Here is a 25377-nt window from a genome sequence, read left to right on the forward strand (position 1 = left end):
ACTTTTTACGTCTTAAAAACTATTTTTACCGGTTAAAGACTCATAAAAGAATGGTCCATAAAAAATCCAATCATTTGAGACTCCTAGCGCCGCTCTGCGACTTTTAGTTTCGGTAGAGATATAGTTTGAAAATAAAGAGACAGCCAGACAGACGGATGGACAAACAGACAGGCAGACATACAGCCTTCTATATATTAGATTTATATGTGTTTATGTGATAGTCAGTATGTGTGTATTTGAAAGGTGATTCTAGACGGAACGGGAAATTCAGTAACAGTCAGCTAACGTACTTCCCAACTTCCGATGTAGCGCTACCGGAAACGGTGACAAGGCAAATCAGTTCCTTAACTTTTTTCTCCCACGACTATATTTTCCCTATGCATGTAGTCTTTTTATTAGGTTTTTCCGATCTTTCTTTTTTTTTACTTAAAAATCATTGAAAAGTTTTTTCGGTCTTATTTTAATTAAGAATTATTTAATTTAGTTTTTTTTTTAAGAATTATTGAAAACACTTTTTGCGCTTTAAAACATTATTGGAAACACTTTCTAAAATATTTTTTAATTATTTATGGAATATTATGTACTGTGTACATTTTTTTCTGATGTTTGAAATTTTGTTACTTTTTAATTTCGGATTTAACGGTTGAAAGAGCAATCGAGTGCAAAATTGACTTTAATAAACTTTTCTGTTTATTAAAAATACATTTTTTTCAAATTTTAGAATAATAAAAATTTTTTTCAGAAAATACAGACATTTTTCTTCTTCTCCTTCTTCTTCTTCTTCTTCTTCTTCTTCTTCTTCTTCTTCTTCTTCTTCTTCTTCTTCTTCTTCTTCTTCTTACACGTCATGATGGAGATGGCACGTCTTTAGAGGTTGCAAATTGAGGTTGAATGATTGTTTAATGTCCGGTAACACTCCATGCGTTCGACCAAACGTTAGCACTGTTACCGGACAATAAAAAATCATTCAACCTCAACTTCTAACCTTTGAGGACACGCCATCTTCATCATAATGCGCAAGAAGATGAAAAAAACTGCCTGTATTGTCTGAATAAGAATATCTTATTATTCAAAAGCTTGAAAAAAGAATTTCATTTTATTTAAATAAATGAAAATCTTTATTAAAATCAATTTTGCACTCGTCTGTTCTTTCAACCGGTAAATTCTAAATTCTTCATGACAAATGCTTTCCAAACAGTGGGTTTTCTATTATTATTTGTTATTTTGATTTCAATAATTCTATTTTTATACTTTCATAAGCATATATTTATTATATAAATTCAAATAAAATCTTTTAATTTTAAATTAAAAAAAAAACTTTTATTTTTATAATTTTTTACACATACATCTCTTATTTTTTAATTTTGTTGTTAAAAGTGCAAATAAAAACTAATTGTATTATTTTTATGCATATATTTTTGTTAATTTTTAAATAATATAATTATAATAATTATTTAATAATAATAATTATATAATAATAATAATTATATAATAATAATAATAATAATAATAATAATAATTATATAATAATAATAATAATAATAATAATAATAATAATAATAATAATAATAATAATAATAATAATAATAATGTAATAATGATAATAATGTAATTAATTTCAATAATGTTCTTTCCATGCATTTTATTTCAATAAATTGCTTCACAATAGAAATACTAAAGAACAATAAAAGTGAAGGTACTGATTTGCCTTGTCATCGCTTCCGGTAGCGCTACACCGGAAGTTAGGAAATACTAACTATTAAATATTAACTGACTATAACCAGAAATTCTTACCGCCATAATTGATCGAAAGTCATTTCTGTGATGAATTTGATGATTCGTGGTAAAATAGGTCTCTATCAATCACGATCGACCATGGATAATTCATCATTTAGATCAGTGGTTCGCAACCGGGATCCAGGTAATATTTCTGAGGGCTCACAGGCAAAACATACTTATATCCAATAGCTATGATGAGGTCGACCAAGAAACAAAAAAAGGGAAAAAGGGGTGCATGGGTGAAAAACGATTGAGAACCACCGCCCTAGATACTAGCGTGGGTAGTGTGATATGGGGGGGGGCAGGCTGCTGTCAACTTAGCACATCCTATCTCTCGACGACAGTGACGTGGAGAGATAGGATGTGCTATTAATCACGTTGACACACCGGTTCCCGCTGGATTACCGAAATTAAACAATGTTGAGTCTGGTCAGTACTAAATGGATGACCATTTCGGACTTTCAGGTGCTGCATGTGCTCTCCGCTTATCTCGGCATTGTTTCCAGTCGTCCTGGTCTTCTCCTTGCCACTGGACCCAAACAGTGTCGATTCAGGAGAGGTGTGGTTAGGGATTACGCGACCCTAGCCCCACAATTACACCCGCAACTGCCCCTACAGGGGTATCCTTTGTCTTTCGAGACTGAACGGAGGCATCGATTGACGTCACTGACTGATCCAAAGGAGCAGCATGTTTAGTACAGGGTTTTAGGCTGACCCCGTCTTAGCCTATAGAATAGACTACTAGCGCCCTCTGCCACAGGCACATTTTGTGAAAACAATATTATAAACAAAATATGTATTTAAAAACAATGATATAGTACACAAGCTCAACTTTATCGGCTTGCATTATTATATTTGATCCTGACAATAACCCTTAATAATCTCATCAAACATTTTTTTTTTCAAATTGAGAATAATATTAAACACAAAATTTGCTTTTCAAAAATAATAATTTATGTAATTAACCATTTTTAATGTCCCTTGATTTACACATGCAACTTTTTAAATTGAAAACAATATTAAACATAAAATTTTGTGTAATTATTATATATTGATACGGAGTCCGCTCTAGATTTTCCCTCGAAGTTTACTCCTGAAGACTTTTCTATGAGTGAGCATTTCCGTAGATGGACTGCATAGAACATGTATTTTACAAATTAAATGAAAGGCGTATTAAAGTATTTAAATTTCTCTAGCTATTATAAGGTTTGTATAATTTAGTGTCTGGGTGAACATTTTTAAACGCATAAAGGCTCCATTCCTCGTAAACGCCAGTGTGGGTTAACCATATCAAGATCTTATTTGGGCTGCGAATACTATGTGACCTGGAGTGCCTAAGATCTATCTGTACAGGGATTTGTCAGGAAAACCTAGCATAAGGATACTTTTGCACTACAAATAAAAGCTGACTAAATATTCAAAATAGCATATATTCGAAACGCAAATAAAATTCAATCGGTGTGACTACCATACTTTAATTTATACGAGGATTGATGCACTTTCCTTTTATCGATATTTTCTAGTGTAACAACACAAAGCTGGATACTCCACCGTACTCGATGAATTCTTGTCCTGAAATCCAGTAAGACCAAGAGACTAAAAGAAAGATATACTATAACGTAGTTAACTGGTCAATAAGTGAGAGGAAAATTAATATTTATAACTTATTTATTAACTCAACGTTTGCGAGATAAAAGGGAAACGCGATGTGATATTCGAATATCCATGCATCTCATACAGATATCACGTTTTCGACCCCAGAAAAGGATCCCCTTGATTTTTGAGAACTTCAACAAAAGTAAAATGAAATAAACGATGGTCTTCAGTGTATATATTGTCCTCATGGCTTATTTCGTTTTTTTTTTTTTTTTTTTTTTTTTGTTTTTTGCGCTATATCGGCTCAGACAGCAATGGCCTCCTGACTCCGGAAATCTTAGGTTGCCTCATTGAAAGCTCTATCATGCCAACACAGCAAAAATTAGAAATGTGATTCTGAAAGCAAGAGAAATTTATACGGACATTTTTTTCCCAAATTCTCTTCCATGTCACGTGGTAAGTTTGGTGTTATAATATCCATTTGCGTAATATTTTTAGATGTATCAAGGGTGGTCTTCAGTGATGTCCTGTCCTCACGGCCTATTTTAGGTTCTGTATTATATTGACGGTGATTCCGTCCTGATTTGGACGTGTCAGGTTGCCTCATTGAAAGCTCTGTCCTGTCGACACTGCAAAAAATTTAAATGTAGTGATAAGTACCGACCATTTGTTTTAAGATATGCCCGTCATCGTCAGAGCAAGTGGTTGAGAAAAGGCATCATTCCCGAAACTCCTATATAATATAATACATATCCATTTCAAATGTTCTGTAGTCATGGGTCAGGTTTTATCGATCTGTTCACCGCTCATTATCGTTTGCTTTGTAAAGATCGGTGCGGTCAGGTGTAGCTCAGATGACACTTAATTGTGCGCCGATGTTGATAAGAAAGTCTGGTTTCGTTGATTAGTCATGCATCGAAAATAACCTCCTACGAAATAGTTGTCTCTATTTTCCAGTTGAGGAAATTCTCCTGATTATTTACAATTTTCCGGATTGTGAAGTTATTCGCGTTGGGATAACGTGTGTAGAAGCAAATACGGTCTTTAAAATCAGATGAAGGGACGAAGGCGAAAACAATTGTATAATTTATTATTGAAAACTGATACGAAAGAAATTAAAATCAACATTACGACCTAAAAGGAGGCTGCTACTTCTAACAGCAGTATAAATAAGTCTTGCCAACCCCCACCCCACAGACATATATGTAAGAAAAAAAAAGAACTCGCTCCAGACAAGACATGAAGCCGCTTGATGTAAGGTGTTACACTTCAAAGTCAACAACTAGCCAATGATAAGTGTTATATGGATTGATTCCGATCCAGATAGCATTTAATGTAATTTAATAGAAATCGCTCCAGACAGGGAATGAAGTCACTTGATGTAAGAAGCAAAAATAAAACACTTCAAGATAAAAATTAAAAACAAAAAAAAAGAACCTAGCAAGCGGTAAGTGTTATATGAATAAATACTGGCCCAGAAACACCATTCATGGAATGTGAGGATTAAAGGACAAAATAAGGTAAGTGAGTCTCAACAAATCGGAGAAAGAAAAGGGGTAGCAATTAGAGCTATTTGCTTTTTAGCGTTCGTGGGAATGATTAAGCGATCAAGCTGCTACAATTGAAGAAACAAAAGCAAAAGAAAAACATTATAATTTCTTGTTGAAAACTGATACAAAATAAAAGCAATACTACGAACTAAAAAGGTGTTGCTACTTTTAAAAGCAGTAGAAATAAGTTGTACTCCCCTTCCATCCACACAGACACGTACTTTTTAAAATGCAAATCGCTCCAGACAAGGAATAAAGCCACTTGATATAAGAAGCTTGATATAAAAGCAAACACTTCAACGTCAGCAACCAGCCATTGATAAATGTTATATGGATAGATTCCGGCGAATGAAACAGAAATTCTTCCTCTTTTGTCAGCAACATCGTTCATAGAATGTGAGAACCAAAGGACAACATAAGGGCAAAGAGAATTATGAGGCGGTCGAAAAAAAAGGGCCAATGTATATTTTTTACATGCATACACATGTCCATGCATAGTCTTTACTAACATTGCTGTCGTTGTTGTGTTGGATTTTGGCAGGTGACCCAACGAAGAGAAACATTCAATGGGTTGCACATGCGCAGATAGATTCCATGTGAGGAACGCGGGACTTTCCATCATTATCAAATTTGACCTAGAAAAATCTGAGAGGATGTCAGTCAAAGGAGTTGAGACAAGAGATAATAAGAAATATCAAACATTCCAATAGAAAAAGAATGTTTATATGAATCGTCACAAAGAGAAAACGGGACAGTCTTTTAGAGAGAGAGAGAGAGATAGAGAGAGAGAGAGAGAGAGAGAGAGAGAGAGCAAGCCTGATACATTTCTTCACCGCCAATATCCACACCCACCTCACACGCCTTCAGAGATATCAAAATGCCAGTAATAACTTATAAGCCAAAGTTAATTGTCGATGTGAAATAAAAACAATATGTTTTCTTATAGATCAGCTGTGTTGTGTTTTACTCGCCGTCAGTGTATATATATATATATATATATATATATATATATATATATATATATATATATATATATATATATATCGTGGACCAATAACAAAAGTAGATATGGACAATTATATAGACGGGAAAGTCCCTCATTCCTCACATAGAAATATATGTGTGTGTGTGAAACCCATCGAATGTTTTTCTTCCCGGGGCCACCTGCCAATATCCAACAGTAGTAGTAGTAATAGTAGTAGTAGTAGTAGTAGTAGTAGTAGTAGTAGTAGTAGATGATGATGATGATGATGATGATGAGCATCATTCATTAGAACTTTGTTGGCATTCGTTTTACTGATATCTTTCTATAAAGAATGCTTTCTAGAATGATATTGGGTTCTCATGGGAGGGACCACGTGAAGGTTACTAATATTCCTAAATGCAAGTGTATCTGTGGAACAAGCTGGATTCGAACGTGGCACACCCAGGTTGTCAGTCCGTGTCGTTAATCACTTAGTCATCGTCATCTTCTAGCGGCTGCAGCTGATGATGCTGCTGCTTCAACGTCACGCGGCTCGCACAAAATAAGCATATATATACTAATACCGTAGTATCTTTAATACATGTACGTAAGAGTTTTATGGTTGCCAGATTATAAATTATTCGACCTGGAGATCGTATTTATTTAAAAAAAAAAAAAGGAGAATAGAAGGTGATATCATACTACAATCATTAAATTATTATTATATAACTAATTTAATTTTCGTAGTATGTCATCACCTTCTACCCCCCTTTTTAATAAATGGGATCTCCCGATCACTAGAGAGACACAATGTAAAAAAAAAAAACCTTTAAAAAATGATGTCGCTTTTGGGCCGTATGTGAAACTAAAATATACCTTCTCACTCTTCTGACTAGGATCCAAGCGTAGTATCTGTTCTGTCTAAACATGGTATAATGATATGGAGGGGGGGGTTGTCACCGCTAAGTATCCATACAATGGAAATATGTCACAGACTCCTATAAGGATATCCGTAATAACCAGATATATTCTGACACTACATTAACCAGATTACTTAGATAAATACTTTTAACAAAAGGGCTACAATAACAAAAAAAAGTCCGCATTTGTAATTTTTTCAAATGTAAGCTAAATTTAATGTAAACAACCTATACTTCATTTGATTCGCATTTTATTCCTCTATAATTTTACCTGTTCATATTTGACTTTCAATTGAAATATTCTAGTGTTCGCGTCAATTAAAAAAAAACAACTTCAAATTGAGGAGGCAAAAAGAAAGTACGCAGTAACAAATTCGCTTAAAACCAACTTAAATAAATCGGCCCTGAATCAGTTTAAAATATCCACCAACAGGCAACAAAGCATCTCTAATCGTAATTGTTGTTGTTCCAGGTTATTAAACGTAACATTTAGTCCATGTGCCACGACTTTCTCTTAGTGATCGTTAGGAGCTCATTAATCTCCACCTTTCTGGTTTATCCAATCGAGAAATCGGCCGCAGATTGAAATGTGATGAGGAAACGGTACGAAAGACTGTACAAAAGCACCAAAACACCGACAGTGTTCACGATGCCCCTAAATCTGGTCGTACTAGAGTTCCTTCTAACAGGGAAGACAATGCTATCAAGATCCACAGCCTAAGAAACATATTTGAAACGGCTCCCCAAAGCCAATAACAGTGCAATCTTGTTAAAAAGTGCTATCTTTCTATTGTCAAGAACAGATTAAAGAAATTTAATTTCGAGGATATGTTGCAAGACGCAAGCCAATGATTTCTGTAAAGAACAGAAAGTGCCGTCTGAACTTCGTCAGATGCAATGAAGATCATGACTCTTCATATTGGTCAAAAGTTCTTTTTAGCGACGAAAGCAAGTTCAATAGGGTAGGCAGTACGTCCGTCGGAGAAAAGACGAAGAATTTAATCTCAGGTGCTTAGTTTCAACGCTGCAAGGTGGCAGAGGTTCAGTTTTGGTGTGGGGCATTATTAGTACCAATGGTCCAGGGCCTATAGTTCGCTTGCAAGGTCGAATTAATTCGAACAAGTACACTAATATGTTGACTAAACATTTTCTACTCTACTTTGGTCGGAATTTGGATGATAATCCCATCTTCATGCAGGATAACGCTCCCATTTACACAGCTGGCAATGTCAAGAGGTTCCTGGAAGAGCATAATATTCCGTGTTTGGATTGGCCTGCACAATCTCCAGACCTCAATCGAAAACGTATGGCATTACATCAAGCAACAGCTACGCAATGATAAAATTTCAAATTTGGAAGAACTTGAACAAAAATTAAAGAAAAGTGGGATGCCCTTTCCCCGGAGTATTGCTGCAGTCTAATTCAAGGAATTCCCAAAAGATTGCAAGCGGTCAAATTGCAGAAGGACTATGCTACTAAATATTAACTAGTCCATTGTGTTCTTGTTATATTTGTGTTGCATTAATGTCCTAAAGTTACATTTAAATAACAATTGTCCATTGTGCGGACTTTCTTTTTGCCTCTTCAATTTGAAGTTATTTTTTAACATTGACGTGAACACTAGAATATTTCAATTAAAAGTCAAATATGAACAGGTAAAATTATAGAAGAATAAAAGGCTAATAAAATGAGGTATGGTTTGTTTAAACAGTAAATTTAGCTTAAATTTGCAGTTTTTTTTTTTTTGAGAAAATTACAAGTGCGGACTTTCTTTTTGCCTCCTGTGTATACCACACACACACACTTTTTTTTTTATTCATTGCGAACTATTATCCTCACATTTTTGTTGTTTCACGACGTTTCGGCCAACTATTCCTCTGGCCTTCATCAGGTGGTAATTGCAACGGGATGGGAACTCCTCAGCAATTACTGCCTTCCATAGTTGTTGTCATCTCACCACGTTTTGACCAACTAAGCCTCTGGCCGGTTTTGGGTAGGATTGAAACCGCTATCTTCAGACAATGCTGACGTGGATCTGTAGTGACCCAACGTCTCTATCCACTGTGCCATGGGCCCAAAAGCCAACCATTTTTTCATTAATCCACTCTCACTTTCATTCTCGTATTCATACATATGCTCACAACCGTTGTCTTGCTCTAATATACCCTCTAGCTCTTTTGTGTATCGCATTTATACAGACACCCTAACCTTCCATCTTGCATTTATCCTGCTTTGGCAATGGTTCAAAACCGACTTCGGAATCTAGTAGACGATTTCCCTTTTCTCCTCCTTAGAACCTTTTTCTCACAGACGTTGCGAATCTATCTCTGTTTATATTATTTAACTAATTAGAATTCATTATTGAGGTGAGTATTATTTATTGAATTTATTTATTGCGAACTATTATCCTCATCTATTAGTTATTGTTTCGCGACGTTTCAGCCAACTATTCCTCTGGCCTCCATCGGGTGGTAATTGCGACGGGATGGGAACTCCTCAGCAATTACTGCCTTCTATAGTAATGGCGCAGTGGATAGAGACGTTGAATCTCTACGGTTTCAGGTGAGCATTGTCTGAAGATAGCGGTTTCAATCCTACCCAAAGCCGGCCAGAGGATTAGTTGGCCAAAACGTGGTGAGACGACAACAACTATGGAAGACAGTAATTACTTAGGACACAGTTAGGAAACTCAGCATTCCTATCCCGTCGCGATTAACCACCTGACGAAGGCCAGAGCAATAGTTGGCCGAAACGTCGTGAATCAACAAAAATATGAGGATAATAGTTCGCAATGAATAAAAAGTCTTAGCAATGCCCTTTTTACTGCAAATCTTGATAAAAAGAAAAAGTGCATAAGAGGTCAATGGAATCATTACTGTGGCACACGATGATAATTTAAAGTGCATGAGTGGAGTGGTCAGGAAAAATGTCTCCGCAACACAAGCCTGCCATATTATAATAGTGTCAGCTGCCTAATTCATTGTCCCTGTTTAGTGCATTCACGGTCCCGTTACACCGTGAAGGCGCCTCGTAGTTTTAACAAAAGAAAATGAATATCTAATTTATTACCGCTTTTTTTTTTAATTCACTTTTAGTCTTGATAATCTCGGTAGTTGTGCGAAGAGGGCCACAAAATTCTTCCGGGGGGACCCTTTACAGATTTCCTGTGTCGAGATGAAAGTGTGTCCTAGGATTTTCAGATCTCGAACGATTAATGGTTGGAAATAGGAAAGAAAGCGAGAGTTACGAGACTGCGAAATGCAAACGCAAGTTCGCTTTCTACTGTGCATGATGATATAAAGAGAATGATTATCGATGGCATTTGACTATTCATTTAAATATCAAAGCCTTCTTCATAATTTAAAAAATAGAATAAAATGCAAGAACAACAGCAACAAATAACAATCAACACGAACATGGTGTTCATATATATTAAAAAATAGTTTTCTTTAACACAGTATTTTTTGATCCCCCGACAAAAGGATGGTGGACCTGTAAATTCACCCTTGTCTGTTCGTCCGTTCGTCTGTCCGCACTTTTCTCAATAACTACGCCTCGGAATTTTTGAAATTTTGCCCAAATATTAAACATGATACGAGTAAAAAGTAACAGAACGGATTTCCTGGGAGAACTCCGGTTGTTGTCCCCCCAGAGGTGCCTTTCGGATTAAAATGGCTAAAATTGACACGTGTGCTTATTTAAAAAAAAAATTGATGCTATCGATTTTTATGAAACTTTCTGAAAAAAATGTAACCAACTGATTTCTATATAATTTTGTTTGTCTATATTTTGCGATAACGCTTAGGTGTGCCCCAGGGGCTGTTTTAGGGCTAATAAAACACTATATTTTGGGGACTATTTCACCATATTTGTCCAAAATTTTCTGTGTCTGTCTATTTGGCAGTTTGCATGGTGCTGAACTCAAATTTAATTATGTTAAAGCCTTGGGGACATTTGGGTTTAGATGGGGGGGGGCAAATGATGGACTTAGTCATTTCTTTTTTTTTTTTGCATGGTGCAAAACTCAAATTTAAATATGTTAAGACCTAAACCTGCACCGTTTGTTGATTTTCACCAGGATTTGACGTCCCCTGAGGACTTTTGGGGCTAAATGAGGGAGGACAAATGCCTCGTTCGCTATGCTCTCACGGGAGGCCATGCCTGCTTCGCTTGTTTTATTAGTTGTGTGGAGTATTAACTCTCTTTTGGCTGATAATCCGTTAGCAAATTAGGAAGGTTGATGTTCCTTCGATGTTCATCAGTATGGAATTAAAATCCATTATGTTTCTATTAAGAGAAGGCTTAGAAATATTATGATGAAGACGACTACGTATAAATTCATACGTTAAAGATTTAGAGAGTCATTCATTGTTCCTTGCGTAAATAGAAATCCCTTGGTAAGGTATTCATCCAATGACGTGAATCAACTCAGCATGCGTATTTCCTGGTAAATAATTTTTACATCTCGCGATGGAGTTAGGAGGACAGATGTTTCTCACTAGTCATCGGGGGCATTCAGATATCAATGCAAATATCATAAACTCTTTTATAATTAATTTTTTTAAAAATTAAATAAAATAAATTGCAACACTCAAGTACAACACCAACAAATAACAATCAACTCGAAGACGGCATTTATATATATTAAAAAAATAGTTGTATTGAGCACGGTAGCTTTTTGTATTAGTTATGTGGAGTATTTATTAACCCTCTTCTGTCTGGTAATCCATTAAAGAATTAGGAAAGTTGTTATGAAATTAGGAAGATTGATACTGATCAATATGAAATTAAAATCCATTATATTTTATTTTTATTAGAACAGGCATAGAAATGTTTTGATGTAGATGACTACGTATAAATCCATGTCTGGATAAAAGAGAACGATTTAAAGAAAATCATTCTTCTCTCCTTGCATAAATAGAAATCCCTTGGTAATCCATGAGTGCGAATCCTCAATATGCATATTTCCTGGTAAATATTTTTTACATCTCACTATGGAGTTAGGAGGATTGGTTTCTCATTAAAACTGATTTGATTTTTCCCATGTGCTGTGTTTATAATCGAAATTGCAACACTCCCAACCTGCTTACTGTAGCCATGCGCGAAAAGACAAAAATTGGTCCCTGTAGAATTTAGTAGACTTTGGGACAAAGCACGCGGTGAACATCCCGCCATTTGTTTGCATGGGCGAATCAATGTTTTTTTTTTGGTCTAGTATCTATTTTAAAACTAATAAATAATTTCAGTTGCGTTATTTCTCTTTGAACGTATACAGCGAATCTGTTTATGAAATAACGATTCGCTACAATGAGATACAGGATGTACTAACCAATAAATAAATTTAAGTTTCACGTTTTCAAAAGACGAGATGTGTTTAAAAAATATCAAGACTAAGAACCTTTTAGTTGTTTTTTTTACTAAAAAGTGTCACTAATTATCAAGGCCAGATGCTACTGGAGGATAAGGGTTTATGAGATGGAATCATTGTCAAGACCAAGTCTGAATATTTGTGGGGTCGGTTCTTGATAGGAATCTATTCACTTTGGTTTTGAAGACTACAAAGTTGTAATCAGCAGGGAAGCAGTTCGGTAGCAATGTGTTCCACAGGCAAGAAGGCCTGGTAAAGAAGCACTGTTTATGGAAATACACACTGCAACGTGTTCTTTGGCATCAACATTCACGGCTTCATAAGATGCTCGTTCTAACCTAGTTGTGACTACTTGGCCCTCATACTGTTTGTTAACCGAATTTTTAAGTAAAAAAGAGCTATTATTATTATTATTATTATTATTATTATTATTATTATTATTGGCTCACAAGGATATTTCACACAGGTCTTCAGAGATCTTTCCCTTTAATGTTCCCTGGAGGCTGAGTGACAACAAGTCTCTCCAGATTTCCAGTACTCTCCACCTCTTTCGATAATATTTGCAAATAAATTTGCATTATCTCAACAGTTGCTTGCCATTGATTTCTCATTGGCAAGCAGCTATTAGTCTTTGCTGGGATTTGAGTGACAATAAGCCTTCCCAAGGTCCCAGTTCTCTTCGCACATTCGGCTGAGGTCTGGTCAGTTCATCTTTCCTTCCTCCTTGACTCTACTTGGTTATTTGGTCTCGCTCTTTTTTTTTGGGGGGGGGCAGTGATGTGGCAATGGTGTAGGGTTGGGTTAGAGAACTTGTAGATATGAAGTTTCAGTGTTCTTGGTTCCATGTAGTGTTTCATGTTTTACCTTTGCAGCAGTTTGTCTGGCGCGCACTTGTTGCTCCTGTGTGTTAGTTTCCACATTCAAGGGGGTTTTCTTAATATTTCAGCTGTTTTAGCATTCTAAATAACAAATCATAATCATTCCAACAATGAGCTCGGCAAAATATATAATTCCCCTCTCCAAACAGATTTGCTTCTAATTGAGGCACAAAAGTCTCCCTTTAATTCTTATTGGTCAATCTAAAACATGGTTCCGGGATGGTTCTTTTCACTTGGGTCATAAACCGTAAATTTACCGAGTTTGTAAGCTTATGTAGAAAGATGCAAGAGAGGTAATGTTAATTATTTATTGTGCTTTACAATTCTAGAGTATAGTATAAAATGATTTTATTTTAGAGGCGGCGAACTTTAAATTAAAATGAATAACAGAAAAATATTTTTATTATGCAAATTCTAAAGATTAATTCATGACATAATTTAAATGCAATTTCGGGCATGTGACCTCCGCAGCTTGCACGTATATGGAATAATCTAGAGGTCCAAGTTTCACAACTTCATGCATTAAATTAAGCTGTATTTTGACAATAATGCGTCGAATGTTGTTTTCCAAGTGGTTTATTGTGTCTGGTTTATCAGTGCAGTCATAAGACTTTAAATATCTCCAAAGAAAATAATCTAATGGGGTTAAATCGCATGAATGAGGTGGCCAGTTAGCAAGTCCATTTCGTGAAATTATTTGTTCATCAAATTTTCTCTCTCACTAAATTGATCGTATCGTATGCTGTGTGGCATGTGGCTCCGCTCTGTTGAAAATATATGGTGTGTTGCCAAACCAATGTGAACTCCAAATAACCGATAGTTGCCAAATCTGCAATTAAAGAAAATGAAAAAGTCGTCAATTTAAATGTTCCGCTTCAAAAAAAAAAAAAAAAAAGAAAAAAAGAAAAAAGCTTTCTTTTGTCAATTCAGCTAATAGAAAATGAACATTTAATTCAAAGCTGCTTCTTAATACATGTTTAGTCTCGATAATCTTTAATACGTTTGCATATATATGCGAAAAAGTGAACCTTTCATTCGTTGCCTTGAATCTTGTGTGCATCAGACGCACATGCGTCAGCCGAGAAAGAGAAAAAATAGATATAATCGATACTTATGCAGCATAAGGACCGTGCTCTGGTTGGAATCGTCCAGACGATTTACAGAAAATGCTGGAAGGTTCCGAACGAAAGTTTTGTGATTTTTTTTTTTAAATTCAAACGCAATTTTTTAAAAGAAAACTATTATTTCTGTCAGTACAAAGTTAATTTAAGGAGAGTAAAATGTGTTTTACTTTCGGCAACCGTATATCTCTCGCTTCCCTTATTTTTATCCTTTAGTCCTCACATTCCATGAACGATGTTTCTGACAAAGAGGGAATATTGCTGTTTTCTGCGTCAGAATCTATCCCAACTAACGCTTTACATAGGCAAGTTTGTGTAGTTTTTGTTGTAAAGTAGTATTTTTATTTTAGATCTTTACATCAAGCGGATTCATGCCTTGTCTGGAGCGATTTCCATAAAAACATATTTCAATAATAAATTAATTGTGAAATGAAAACAATTCTGATAAAAATTGGAAATACTATTCTTGAATAATCATCGGAAAATTTTTACGAAACTTTAAGAAAATTGTCATTCAAATCAAGAAAAAAAAAATTCATTGTAAGGTAAGTGTTTATCTTTTTAATAAGAAACAACTGATAGCAAACAATTGAAAAATTATTTTTATGTTTTTTTATGAGTTTTTTTTTTTTGGTTCAAATTCAGATAAATATTTAATTTTTTTTTCAAATTCAGATAAATATTTAATCTTTTTTTTTTAATAATAAACTAATAATTACAAACAAATGTTTCTTTATGATTTTTTTTTTTTTTGTATTAGGGTTAAAGCCCTCAGCATTATGACACCTTTCAATGTTTTCCATAAACCGCTTGGACGATTCCGGCAACAGCATGGTTCTTATACTGCATGAATACCAAATAAATCTATTTGTGTGTCAGCTTTTATAATTCCGATTTCAAAGCCCATTAGCGTGGCGAAAAGGGAGATAATCATGTCTGAGCGCCCTCTGGTGCATGTATGTGTAAATGAATGCGTGGAAAAGGTCGGTAATTAATCGATCTGCTCTGTCATTTAAAGACTTCATCTTAACAATCATTCCGTCTAATTAGCACTATCAACCAACGACCTCTGGTTTTGCTAATAAAGGCAAGATATCTCTATTCACCGTAGTCTTGAAAAAACAAGGTTATAGGTAGGAGGGGTGATACGTGGAGAATTTCAATCCTCTTAGAGTATTCATCATAAATTAACAATAAATTTTCCATTGAGACCGTCAAAAAATTTTTTTCCTATCACGAATAATACATTAGTTGATATACGTAAAAAAAAAAAAAAAATCCAAATAATAAAACAGTTTTGTTGACGTAATTCTATGTCGTCTATCATTGATGTTAGGAATTTCACATGAATTTTGTATGTTTTTTCTTCTTTTCTTTTCTTCAGCCCTAAATGATGAAGATAATCACACTGTTGAGTATTTTGTTAATTCTTCTCCAAGCCTACACCGGGACTTCCAGGCGGTGTAAGTATCCATTCCAATATTTGCTTTGTCGCATGCACACACACGCACACACACACACACACACACACACACACACACACACACACGCGCGCGCATGCGATTTTGGATGGCCATCGTTAAGATGCTATGTGAGTTGACGATATCAGAGCCATCAAAAATTAAAATCCACAGCAACAACGAATTCAAATCCTCATCGTCGCGATACTCACCATGCTAATGTTTCAAACAAATGGTCGGTTAAAACAGGCTATTTAATAAATGGTTGCTTCCCATAAAAGAAACAAGTCCTCAAATGAAATACTTTTAACTGACCATTTGTCCGAAGTATTAACATGTCCAGTGTCGCGACCATGAAAATTTGTTTATGTTAATAAAAATATATCTTGCTTTTCTTTTATTGAGCACTCTTAATTGCCTCATTAAATTTATTAGTTATCACTCTTGAATAACTTAAATCTGGCATATATATATACATATATATATATATATATATACATATATATATGCATATATATATACATATATATATACATATATATACATATATATATGCATATATATACATATATATATGCATATATATATTCATATATATATACATATATATACATATATACATATATATATATGCATATATATATATATTCATATATATATTCATATATATATATACATATATATATACATATATATATATGCATATATATATATTCATATATATATATTCATATATATATACATATATATATACATATATATATACATATATATACATATATATACATATATATATATGCATATATATACATATATATACATATATATACATATATATACACACACAGACACAGACACAGACACACACACAGACACACACACACACACACACACACACACATATATATATATATAAATATATATATATATATATATATATATATATATATATATATATATATATATATATATATATGTGTGTGTGTGTGTGTGTGAATAAAAATAAAATAAAAATACCAGCGATGGTTGACGTTATGTTGTTTTGAAAAAAGAAAAACCGAATGAATTTATGAAATGATCAACGTTTTCGTCCATATTGCAGAGGACATCTTCAGGATATTAAAAGGAAAAATACAAAAAAAGAAAAGAAAAAAAAAGAAAACGATCATAGACCATATGAAAATGAAAAGGAAACAGTGTTAGAATCCTACCCGTATCTTTTAATATCCTGAAGATGTCCTCTGCAATAAGGACGAAACATTGATCATTTCATAAATTCATTCGGTTTTTCTTTTTTCAAAACAATCTCTCTCTCTCTCTCTCTCTCTCTCTCTATATATATATATATATATATATATATATATATATATATATATATGTATATATATATATAACTACTTAATTTTCTCACATAAAATTAATATACGAAAGTATAGATTTATGCGTAAACTTTAAGTATTTACTTCAGAAGTGCTCAATACGTAGGTAGAGCTAGTTAGTAATTTATAAAATATATATGGCAATTAAGCTACACTGAATATTCGGCGCATAAGCCTGAGGAGTCCTAGAGTGGATGAAACGCCGAATATTCAGTGTCGCTTAATCGCCATATATATTTTATAAATTACTATATATATATATATATATATATATATATATATATATATATATATATAAATATATATATATATATATATACATAAATAAATATACATTTTTTTATCAAAGTTTCTTTATATATATATATATATATATATATATATATATATATGTGTATATATGATTTTCAGAATGTGAGAGATTGTATATAATAAATTCCACAGCCTAACAACGTCGCAGCTCACAAGAGCCATGACAGTCAACGAACCGTAAGTCCAAAAAACTCGAGTCTTGGACTTCCGGTTCGTTGACTGTCATGGCTCTTTTGAGCTGCGACGTTGTTTGGCTGTGGAATTTATATGTGTATATATATATATATATATATATATATATATATATATAGAGAGAGAGAGAGAGAGAGATTGTTTTTAAAATATAATTATCCAATTACACGTGTTTCGTCGTCTACGACTTATCAGAATGGCTGAATCTAGCGAGATTCGAAATCGGGACCCCACGGAAAGGAACCTAAACTGTTACCGCTCATCCATCTCGCACGACTGTTTGAATATATCGAGATTTACTTAGATGTTATTTGTTTTTGCGATACGTTTTGAATAAATTCAATTATTTACGAAAGTGCATTTTTACCTAAATGCGAGTTGGGAATATTTTTCCCTTTAACCAATTTGGTCCCCCCACATAGGGAGCGGTATATATATTGTTTTTAAAATATAATTATCCACTGAGCCGTGTTTCGTTGTCTACGACTCATCACAGTAGCTGAATCTAGCGAGATTCGAAATTGAGACCCGATATATAATATTTTAAAATAAATATCAACAATTATTTTTATACCTACAGACGTGAGTGTTTCATGCTTATGCAATCATCAATGTAAGAAGTGATAATTACTGCTGGTCAGGAGAATTGAACCTAGTCCCAAAGTCACACTTGGCTCTGTTGACGTACAATGACGTACATGAATTCAAATATAGTCAAAACAAGTGTGATAGAAAGTATTAATGTAATACGTTTTCCCACAAATATAATAGTCAAATATCCGCGTCTGTTTTATTTTTCTTTAGCCATCAGCCATAACAACTAGCGAACGAGAGTTCACGAACTCACGAGGAAAATCCGAATTTAAAATAGACCAGAATTCCACATAACATTACTAAAAAGTAATTGAAAAAAAAAGAAGAAAAAGAAACAGAATCAGACGTCGAAAATTTGAAAAGAAAGAAAATCTTCAAATCGTTAACTCGAAAAAGCTATGACTTTTTTCTTGTGTACATGCGATGCCTCCGTTCAGTCTCAAGAGACAATGGACACTCCTGTAAGAGTACCTGCGCGTGTAATTGTGAGGCAAAGCTTGCATAATCCCTAATAAAACCTTAATACGGCATAATTACGTTGACACACTGATTACTATAAGACCACTGAAGTTCAGCAACGTTGAGCCTAGTCAGTATTAAAATGAGTGATCATTTAGGAATTCCAGGTGCTGTATGTGCTCTCCGCTTATCTCGGCATTGTTTCTTCTCAGTCAGTCCTGAGCCTGTCCTTGCCACTGGATCCAATCACTGCCGATTTGATATATATATATATATATATATATATATATATATATATATATATATATATATATATATATATATATATATATATATATATGTATGCATATATATATATATATATTAATCGTCCCAACACTAATATATATATATATATATATATATATATATATATATATATATATATATATAATTTATTATACCATACCTGTTCACACTGAAACACTTATCACAATATTCTGTGGATCTATATTAAAACCCTTGTTAAACTTTCTGACATATTTCCATTCTATGGAGGTCAGGCGCGAACGAACACTCCATAATTTTATCATACCATATTTCTTCAAACTGAAACATAATTATCAAAGTATACTTACGCAGATAGATATGAAAAGTCTTTATTAAAGTTTGTGCCTATTTCCATTCTATGTTTGAAGAATATGGTATAATAAAATTATGGGGTGTTCGTTCGCACCTGACCTCCATAGAATGGAAATTTGTCACAAAGTTTAACAAGGTTTTTTAATATAGATCCACAGAATATTGTGATAAGTATTTCAGTGTGAACAGGTATGGTATAATAAATTATGGGGTCTATCTATTTTATTTTTACTTTCATAATATTTTGCTTTGGTTTTGATACCCCCAAATTCAACCCAAATTTACAACCCTTCCTTTTCGTAATCTATCATACTTTCATAAATCAGAGTCCATTTTCTGTAGGCTTTTTTTGAACCCAGTCAACGACGGGTACTTTTGCTAATATATATATATATATATATATATATATATATATATATATATATATATATATATATATATATATATATATATATATATGCATATATTTTAATCTGTTTATTACTGTTTAAAGTTTAACATAAATACTGTGTTCACCATATTTGATAATTACATGAACAAAATTAATATTAAAGTATGCACATAGGCAGATACGCCCTCGCAGTATTTATATCTTTCTCCTCTTTTATTGAGCACGCGTAATTGCCCCATTAGATTTATTAGTTATCACTCTTGAATAATTTTAACCTGGCATATATATATATATATATATATATATATATATATATATATATATATATATATATATAACTTTATATATATATAAATATATATATATATAAATATATATATATATAACTTTATATATATATAAATATATATATATATAAATATATATATATATAAATATATATAAATATATATAAATATATATATATAAATATATATATAACAATATATATATATAAATATATATATAACAATATATACAAATATATATATATAAATATATATATATAAATATATATATATAAAATATATATATATAACTATGTATATATATATATATATATATATATACATATATATATATATATATATATCCACACGTTCATATACATTCGCTTTTTATCGCCCTTTTTTACGCTAGATTAATATTTTACGCATGATTATTTCGGTACATCGCATTAGTGTCGGTATATAAAGTTCTGCGTATTATCTTGAAGTTTAAGAGAAAAGTCTAATTAAGTGTAGAATAAATATAGACTAAGTAATTTCACAATAATATCAGAATTTTTATTTTTTGTTTCGAAAGTTATTATTTATTTTTTATATGCAACGTACTTATTTATATCTTGGCGCTTCTACAGAATTGAAACGAGATTTTGTAGTCGATAAATGGAGTTTTCAGATAAAAGACAATGGTTTTAACTGATTTTTTTTTTTGCTGTTGTTAATTCTAATAAGTTACAGTGGTAGCTTCCAAATTATGCAGTCGAAATTACCTGGATATTACTGAATTATTAGACAAAGCAACTTTAATCGTGTTACCAGGTGAAAAATTGCCGCCATCTCGTTTAAATCCAAACGGAAAGTTACCTCCCTTTTGAACTCTCCTGTGTCTTACGATCATTTTCATCAAATTCTATTTTTTTTATTTTCTTTAATAAATAATTTTTTACCTTATCGATTTTCGTAATTTTTGGATATAATCATCTTAAAAATACGAGGAATGCGTGGACACCATTGTTTTCATTTGAAATTTTGTATTACGATTTCGGAAATTTCGTCCCAATGGTGTAGAAGTGCATAACTCTTTATTATGAATACAATTATACCGTTACCATATATGCATACGCAACCTCGTCTATTCATGTTTATTGATCTTTTATTCCTTTCGAACATGTGAAATCGTCTACCTAACTATTCGAAACTAAATCCAATCATACATATTTTAAATATACACAAATATAATTCTAGTTAATTTGGGTAACTTTCAGTCGACACGACCTAGTATATCTTACTCACCATCTTGACTTAAAACGATCCAACCGAGTGTCTTATAGAGTTTTTATATCAGAACTTTACCCAAGATCGTGTGTTTTAACAGTGATTATTATGATAATATTAATGAATTAATCACCTATTAATTAATTCCTAATGATTACTTATTAATTAATTCTAGATTATTAACTATTAACTAATTTCCATTGATTACCTATTAATTAATTCATATTTATTTATTACCCATTAATTAACTCTAAGCAATCACCTATTAATAGAATTTTATTAATCACCTGTTAATTAATTTTTATTAGTTACCTAATTATTAATTCTTATTAGTTATATATTACTTAATTCTTATTAATTATATATTACTTAATTCTTATTAATTATTTATTACTTAATTCTTATTAATTACCTATTAATTACTTAATTTTATTCATTATCTATAAATTAATTATATTAATTACCAAATAATTAATTTCTATTATTTATCTATTATTAATTCTTATTAATTCACTATTTGATAATTCTTATTAATTACTTTATAATTAATTCTTATTAATTGATTCTAATTAGTTCTTATTCATTACTTAATAATTTATTTCTATTAATTACCTATTAATTAATTCTTATTACCTATTAATTTCTATTAATTAGCTACTAATTAATTTCTATTAATTATCTATTTATTGATTCCAATGAGTAGAATATTAATTATTTCCTGTAAATTACTTTTTAATTAATGATTATTAATTACTGATTAATTAATCGCCTATTAATTATTAGCTACAGTTGTACTTAGCCATCAGAAAACATGTTTGTAGAGGGGGACACAGTGCCATTTTCATTAGTAGTCACGGTAATTTTTAAATTTAATTTTTAGATACGTTTTCTTAAATTTTTATGTGGCCTTATGCCAAATTTTTATTTAATTTTATTTAGTTTTTTGGCCTTGTGCCAAATTTTTATTTACTTTAATTTAGTTTTAATTTGTAAAAAGTGTTCCACGGAATAAAAAAATATATATACCTCAAAGCCGCCATCATCATTGCCTGCAAATGAACACTACTATAATAATAACGATAAACAAGAATGTTATAAAAATATATCATTAAAAAATTTCAATTGAATAATATTCAAATAAAATTTAGAATTAATCTTGAAACTACAATCGTCATCTTTAAGATCACTCACGTTGCGAATGTCATCAAGACCAATTTTACCGCATGTTTGCCTCAAACTAAAATGACGTAAGGAATGCAATCCCATTTACTTTACGTTTCTTGTCGGTGCATGAGCTATTCCTTTTGCAAGTGATAAAAAACAAATGACGTATCTAATGTTCTGCTTATGCGTTGGTTTAAGCATAACAGCTGTGACATAGTATAGATGCACGTATGTAAATGCATACGAAATGAGATCACCGATAAAGAAAAAATACTATAAGAAAGAAGAGAAAGAATGATCGCGTGAGAGACGTGGACCACAGAACGAGATAACGATTGAGATCTCGTAAGAGGTATGGAGAACGTTCTAGATCACTTGAATGACGCCATGGCTGTAACAATAAGAAAATAAATGTTGCTACAAAGAACAAACGAGTTGAAGTTATTTCCTATTCTTTGTCTTGGACTCCTTTGAGACTGAAACTGCACAGAATGTGTGTTGGTTCACGGACAACGTTACACAGCCTCTAATCTGTAAAGTTGACTTTATACTATGGGGCAGCATCAGAGTCGACATATAGCATACTTAAGTTAACACAACCGCTTAATTGATGCTTACACACGCGTAATAGTCCATACTGGACTCATGAAAAAGAGTTTCAGAAACCACCTGCCAAATATACTCGGGTTACCAAATGTAAAACAGATTCAAACTCTTTCAGTTGGAATGTATAAAATAGCGGGTGAATGTTTGGCATCCGGTAGGATGCCCCTTCCCCATCTTGACCAATCTAATACGAAAATTGCAAAATATTTAATTAAAACAAACTATTATTATGTTAAATACAGAAGCCGCAAATAAACACAATAATAATAATAATAATAATAATAATAATAATAATAATAATAATAATAATAATAATAATAATAATAATAATTATTATTATTATTATTATTATTATTATTATTATTATTATTATTATTATTATTATTAATTAATTAATTAATTAAAATAAATAATAATTATAACATTGAACAAAAACAACATTAGAAATCAAACATGAATCCAACCAATATCGGGGGGAAAAAAACAATCGAACATCTATAGTTCGACTACATATTGAAGATGATTGACGTAGTGTTCCTACGAAACAAAGCCATTTCTTTCGTTAAATGAAACAATTCATGCTCAAACAAGAAACGAAATAGTAAATTAGATTACAGCTCTTGTCTAAGCAACTTTGGATTTTTTTTTTGATTTTTTTTTTTTTTTCAAATTAAATGGTTATTATGGAAAGTAGGCGCTGTTGGCAGTTCAGAATATCTGAATAAAAATAGGTGAGATTTTCGCTCAAAGATCAGTTCGAGTTTAAACATTATATCGTCTGCGTGTGTTTTGAACAGATGTCGGTTTATCTCTTGTTTTTTGTTTTTTTGGACTTTTGTCAATAAAATCAGCCAAACATTTTGAACAACGCTGTCTTACAGATAAAACAGAATCACAAAACAAGTCTGCAATGGAAATAACACAAAAGAGTCGCCAAAAATACACCAATATCTTCTATTGTCAAAAAAAAAAAAAAAATGGAAGAATGGGCCAACCAACAGCATGCCAAGTATTTTCTGGATGAATTCACCCAGGACTGTATTGATAAAGAAATCCCTATGGACTAAGTAACACAAAGATCGCTCCACTATGATTTTAATGGTTGCCCAACATCAAGGTTTGATGACCATTGCTTTTAAGAAAGTGGTCTCAACAATGACAACAAGTGCAAGTTTTGCCACACAGAAGTAGAGAGTGTGAGCCACCTGACATCCAGTTGTAATGTTCTGCTGGGGGACGGCTACAATACGACTCAATACATTGGAGTGTGTCAATATCTCCACTGGACGATCTGTAAAAAGTTGAGTATCGAGTGCAGCAGTAAATCTTGTAAACATGTTTACCAGAAATAACAGTTGGAAATAAGTCATTCACCATCCACTATGACTATGCAATTCCTACAATTGCGTTCCTAGAAAACGGAGATATTAAACCTGACGTAACCATATGAGACAAGAAGGAGAAAGACGCAACCTTAGTAGAAGTTAGTGTCTCCCAACGATGATGGGTCAAACAGCTGAGAGGGGTAAAATAGCCAAATACCAAGGTCTTATGTACGACATGAAAAGAAAATGGAATTTTAGGAAGATCTCCATAATTCCAGTAATCATAGGAGCAACCAATCTCATGAAAAAGAATGTCAAAAACTAGCGACAAACTAACTGGTGAATATACCCTGTGAACTAAGTGCAAGGTATATACAAACAACTGCACTTAAAGGGGCGGTTAGAATATAAAAAATATCTCTTGGTCGGAATGTATGAGATAGCAAGTAAATATCTGGCATCCGGTAGTATGCCCCATCCCAGCTAGAACCAAAAGATAAGAAAATTGAAAAATAGAGGAATGCGTCGGAAGTCAGGTACTGTTTTATTGTCATTCAATGTTATAATTGCCTTATTTGACATTTGACTGCAAAGTCGATTTTTTTATGCCGATTATAGACATATGCATTTTTCTCCCTTACAGATTACGCAAGGCACAGACTAGAAGCATTGGCACGCTACCAAAGTTTACGAAGGTAAGATTGTTAAAGTTATTAGAACAAGAATGGCATTTTAAGAGAGGAATAAACAAAACAAGCATTTAATTCGGTCAAAAATTTGAACGAACTAAAATGCATTATTCGGATCAATCGGACTACTATTCTCATATTGAATGTTATTCTTACAATATTTCGATCGTTGTAATCTCCGGCCTTCTTCAAATGCTTTTTATAAAACTCGGAAATCTTCGTGTCAAACTCGGAAATCTATTCTATATAGAATTTCGAACCGAACCATTCATTTCATCCATACGTGCAGGTTATTCTCGTTCCGTCAGCCACTATCGAGTATAAGCCTTAAGCAATTTTCATTATATTCTTAAGTAATAAAAATTATTTAATAATTTCGTCATGGTTGACAGAATGAGAACAATCTACTTCATGGATTGAATAAAGTGTTTAGTTTGAAATTCCGAGTTCGACATATGATCTTTTGGTAAA

General features: G+C 32.4%; 1 protein-coding gene across 1 annotated transcript in view; it reads left to right on the forward strand.

The window, feature by feature from the left end:
- The window catches only part of LOC145248177 (uncharacterized), a 75425-nt gene that overhangs the window by 44960 nt on the left and 5088 nt on the right, over nt 1-25377 (forward strand). The window contains exons 2-3 of the mRNA XM_080110024.1: nt 15561-15639; nt 24861-24912. Of these exons, the coding sequence (XP_079966150.1) occupies nt 15567-15639; nt 24861-24912 (125 nt within the window). The 5' untranslated portion in view covers nt 15561-15566. The remainder of the gene's footprint in view (nt 1-15560; nt 15640-24860; nt 24913-25377) is intronic.

The sequence above is a fragment of the Euprymna scolopes genome, chromosome 26, assembly GCF_053919585.1.
Source record: "Euprymna scolopes isolate OS-2025 chromosome 26, ASM5391958v1, whole genome shotgun sequence".
Classification (NCBI taxonomy): Eukaryota; Metazoa; Mollusca; class Cephalopoda; order Sepiida; family Sepiolidae; genus Euprymna; species Euprymna scolopes.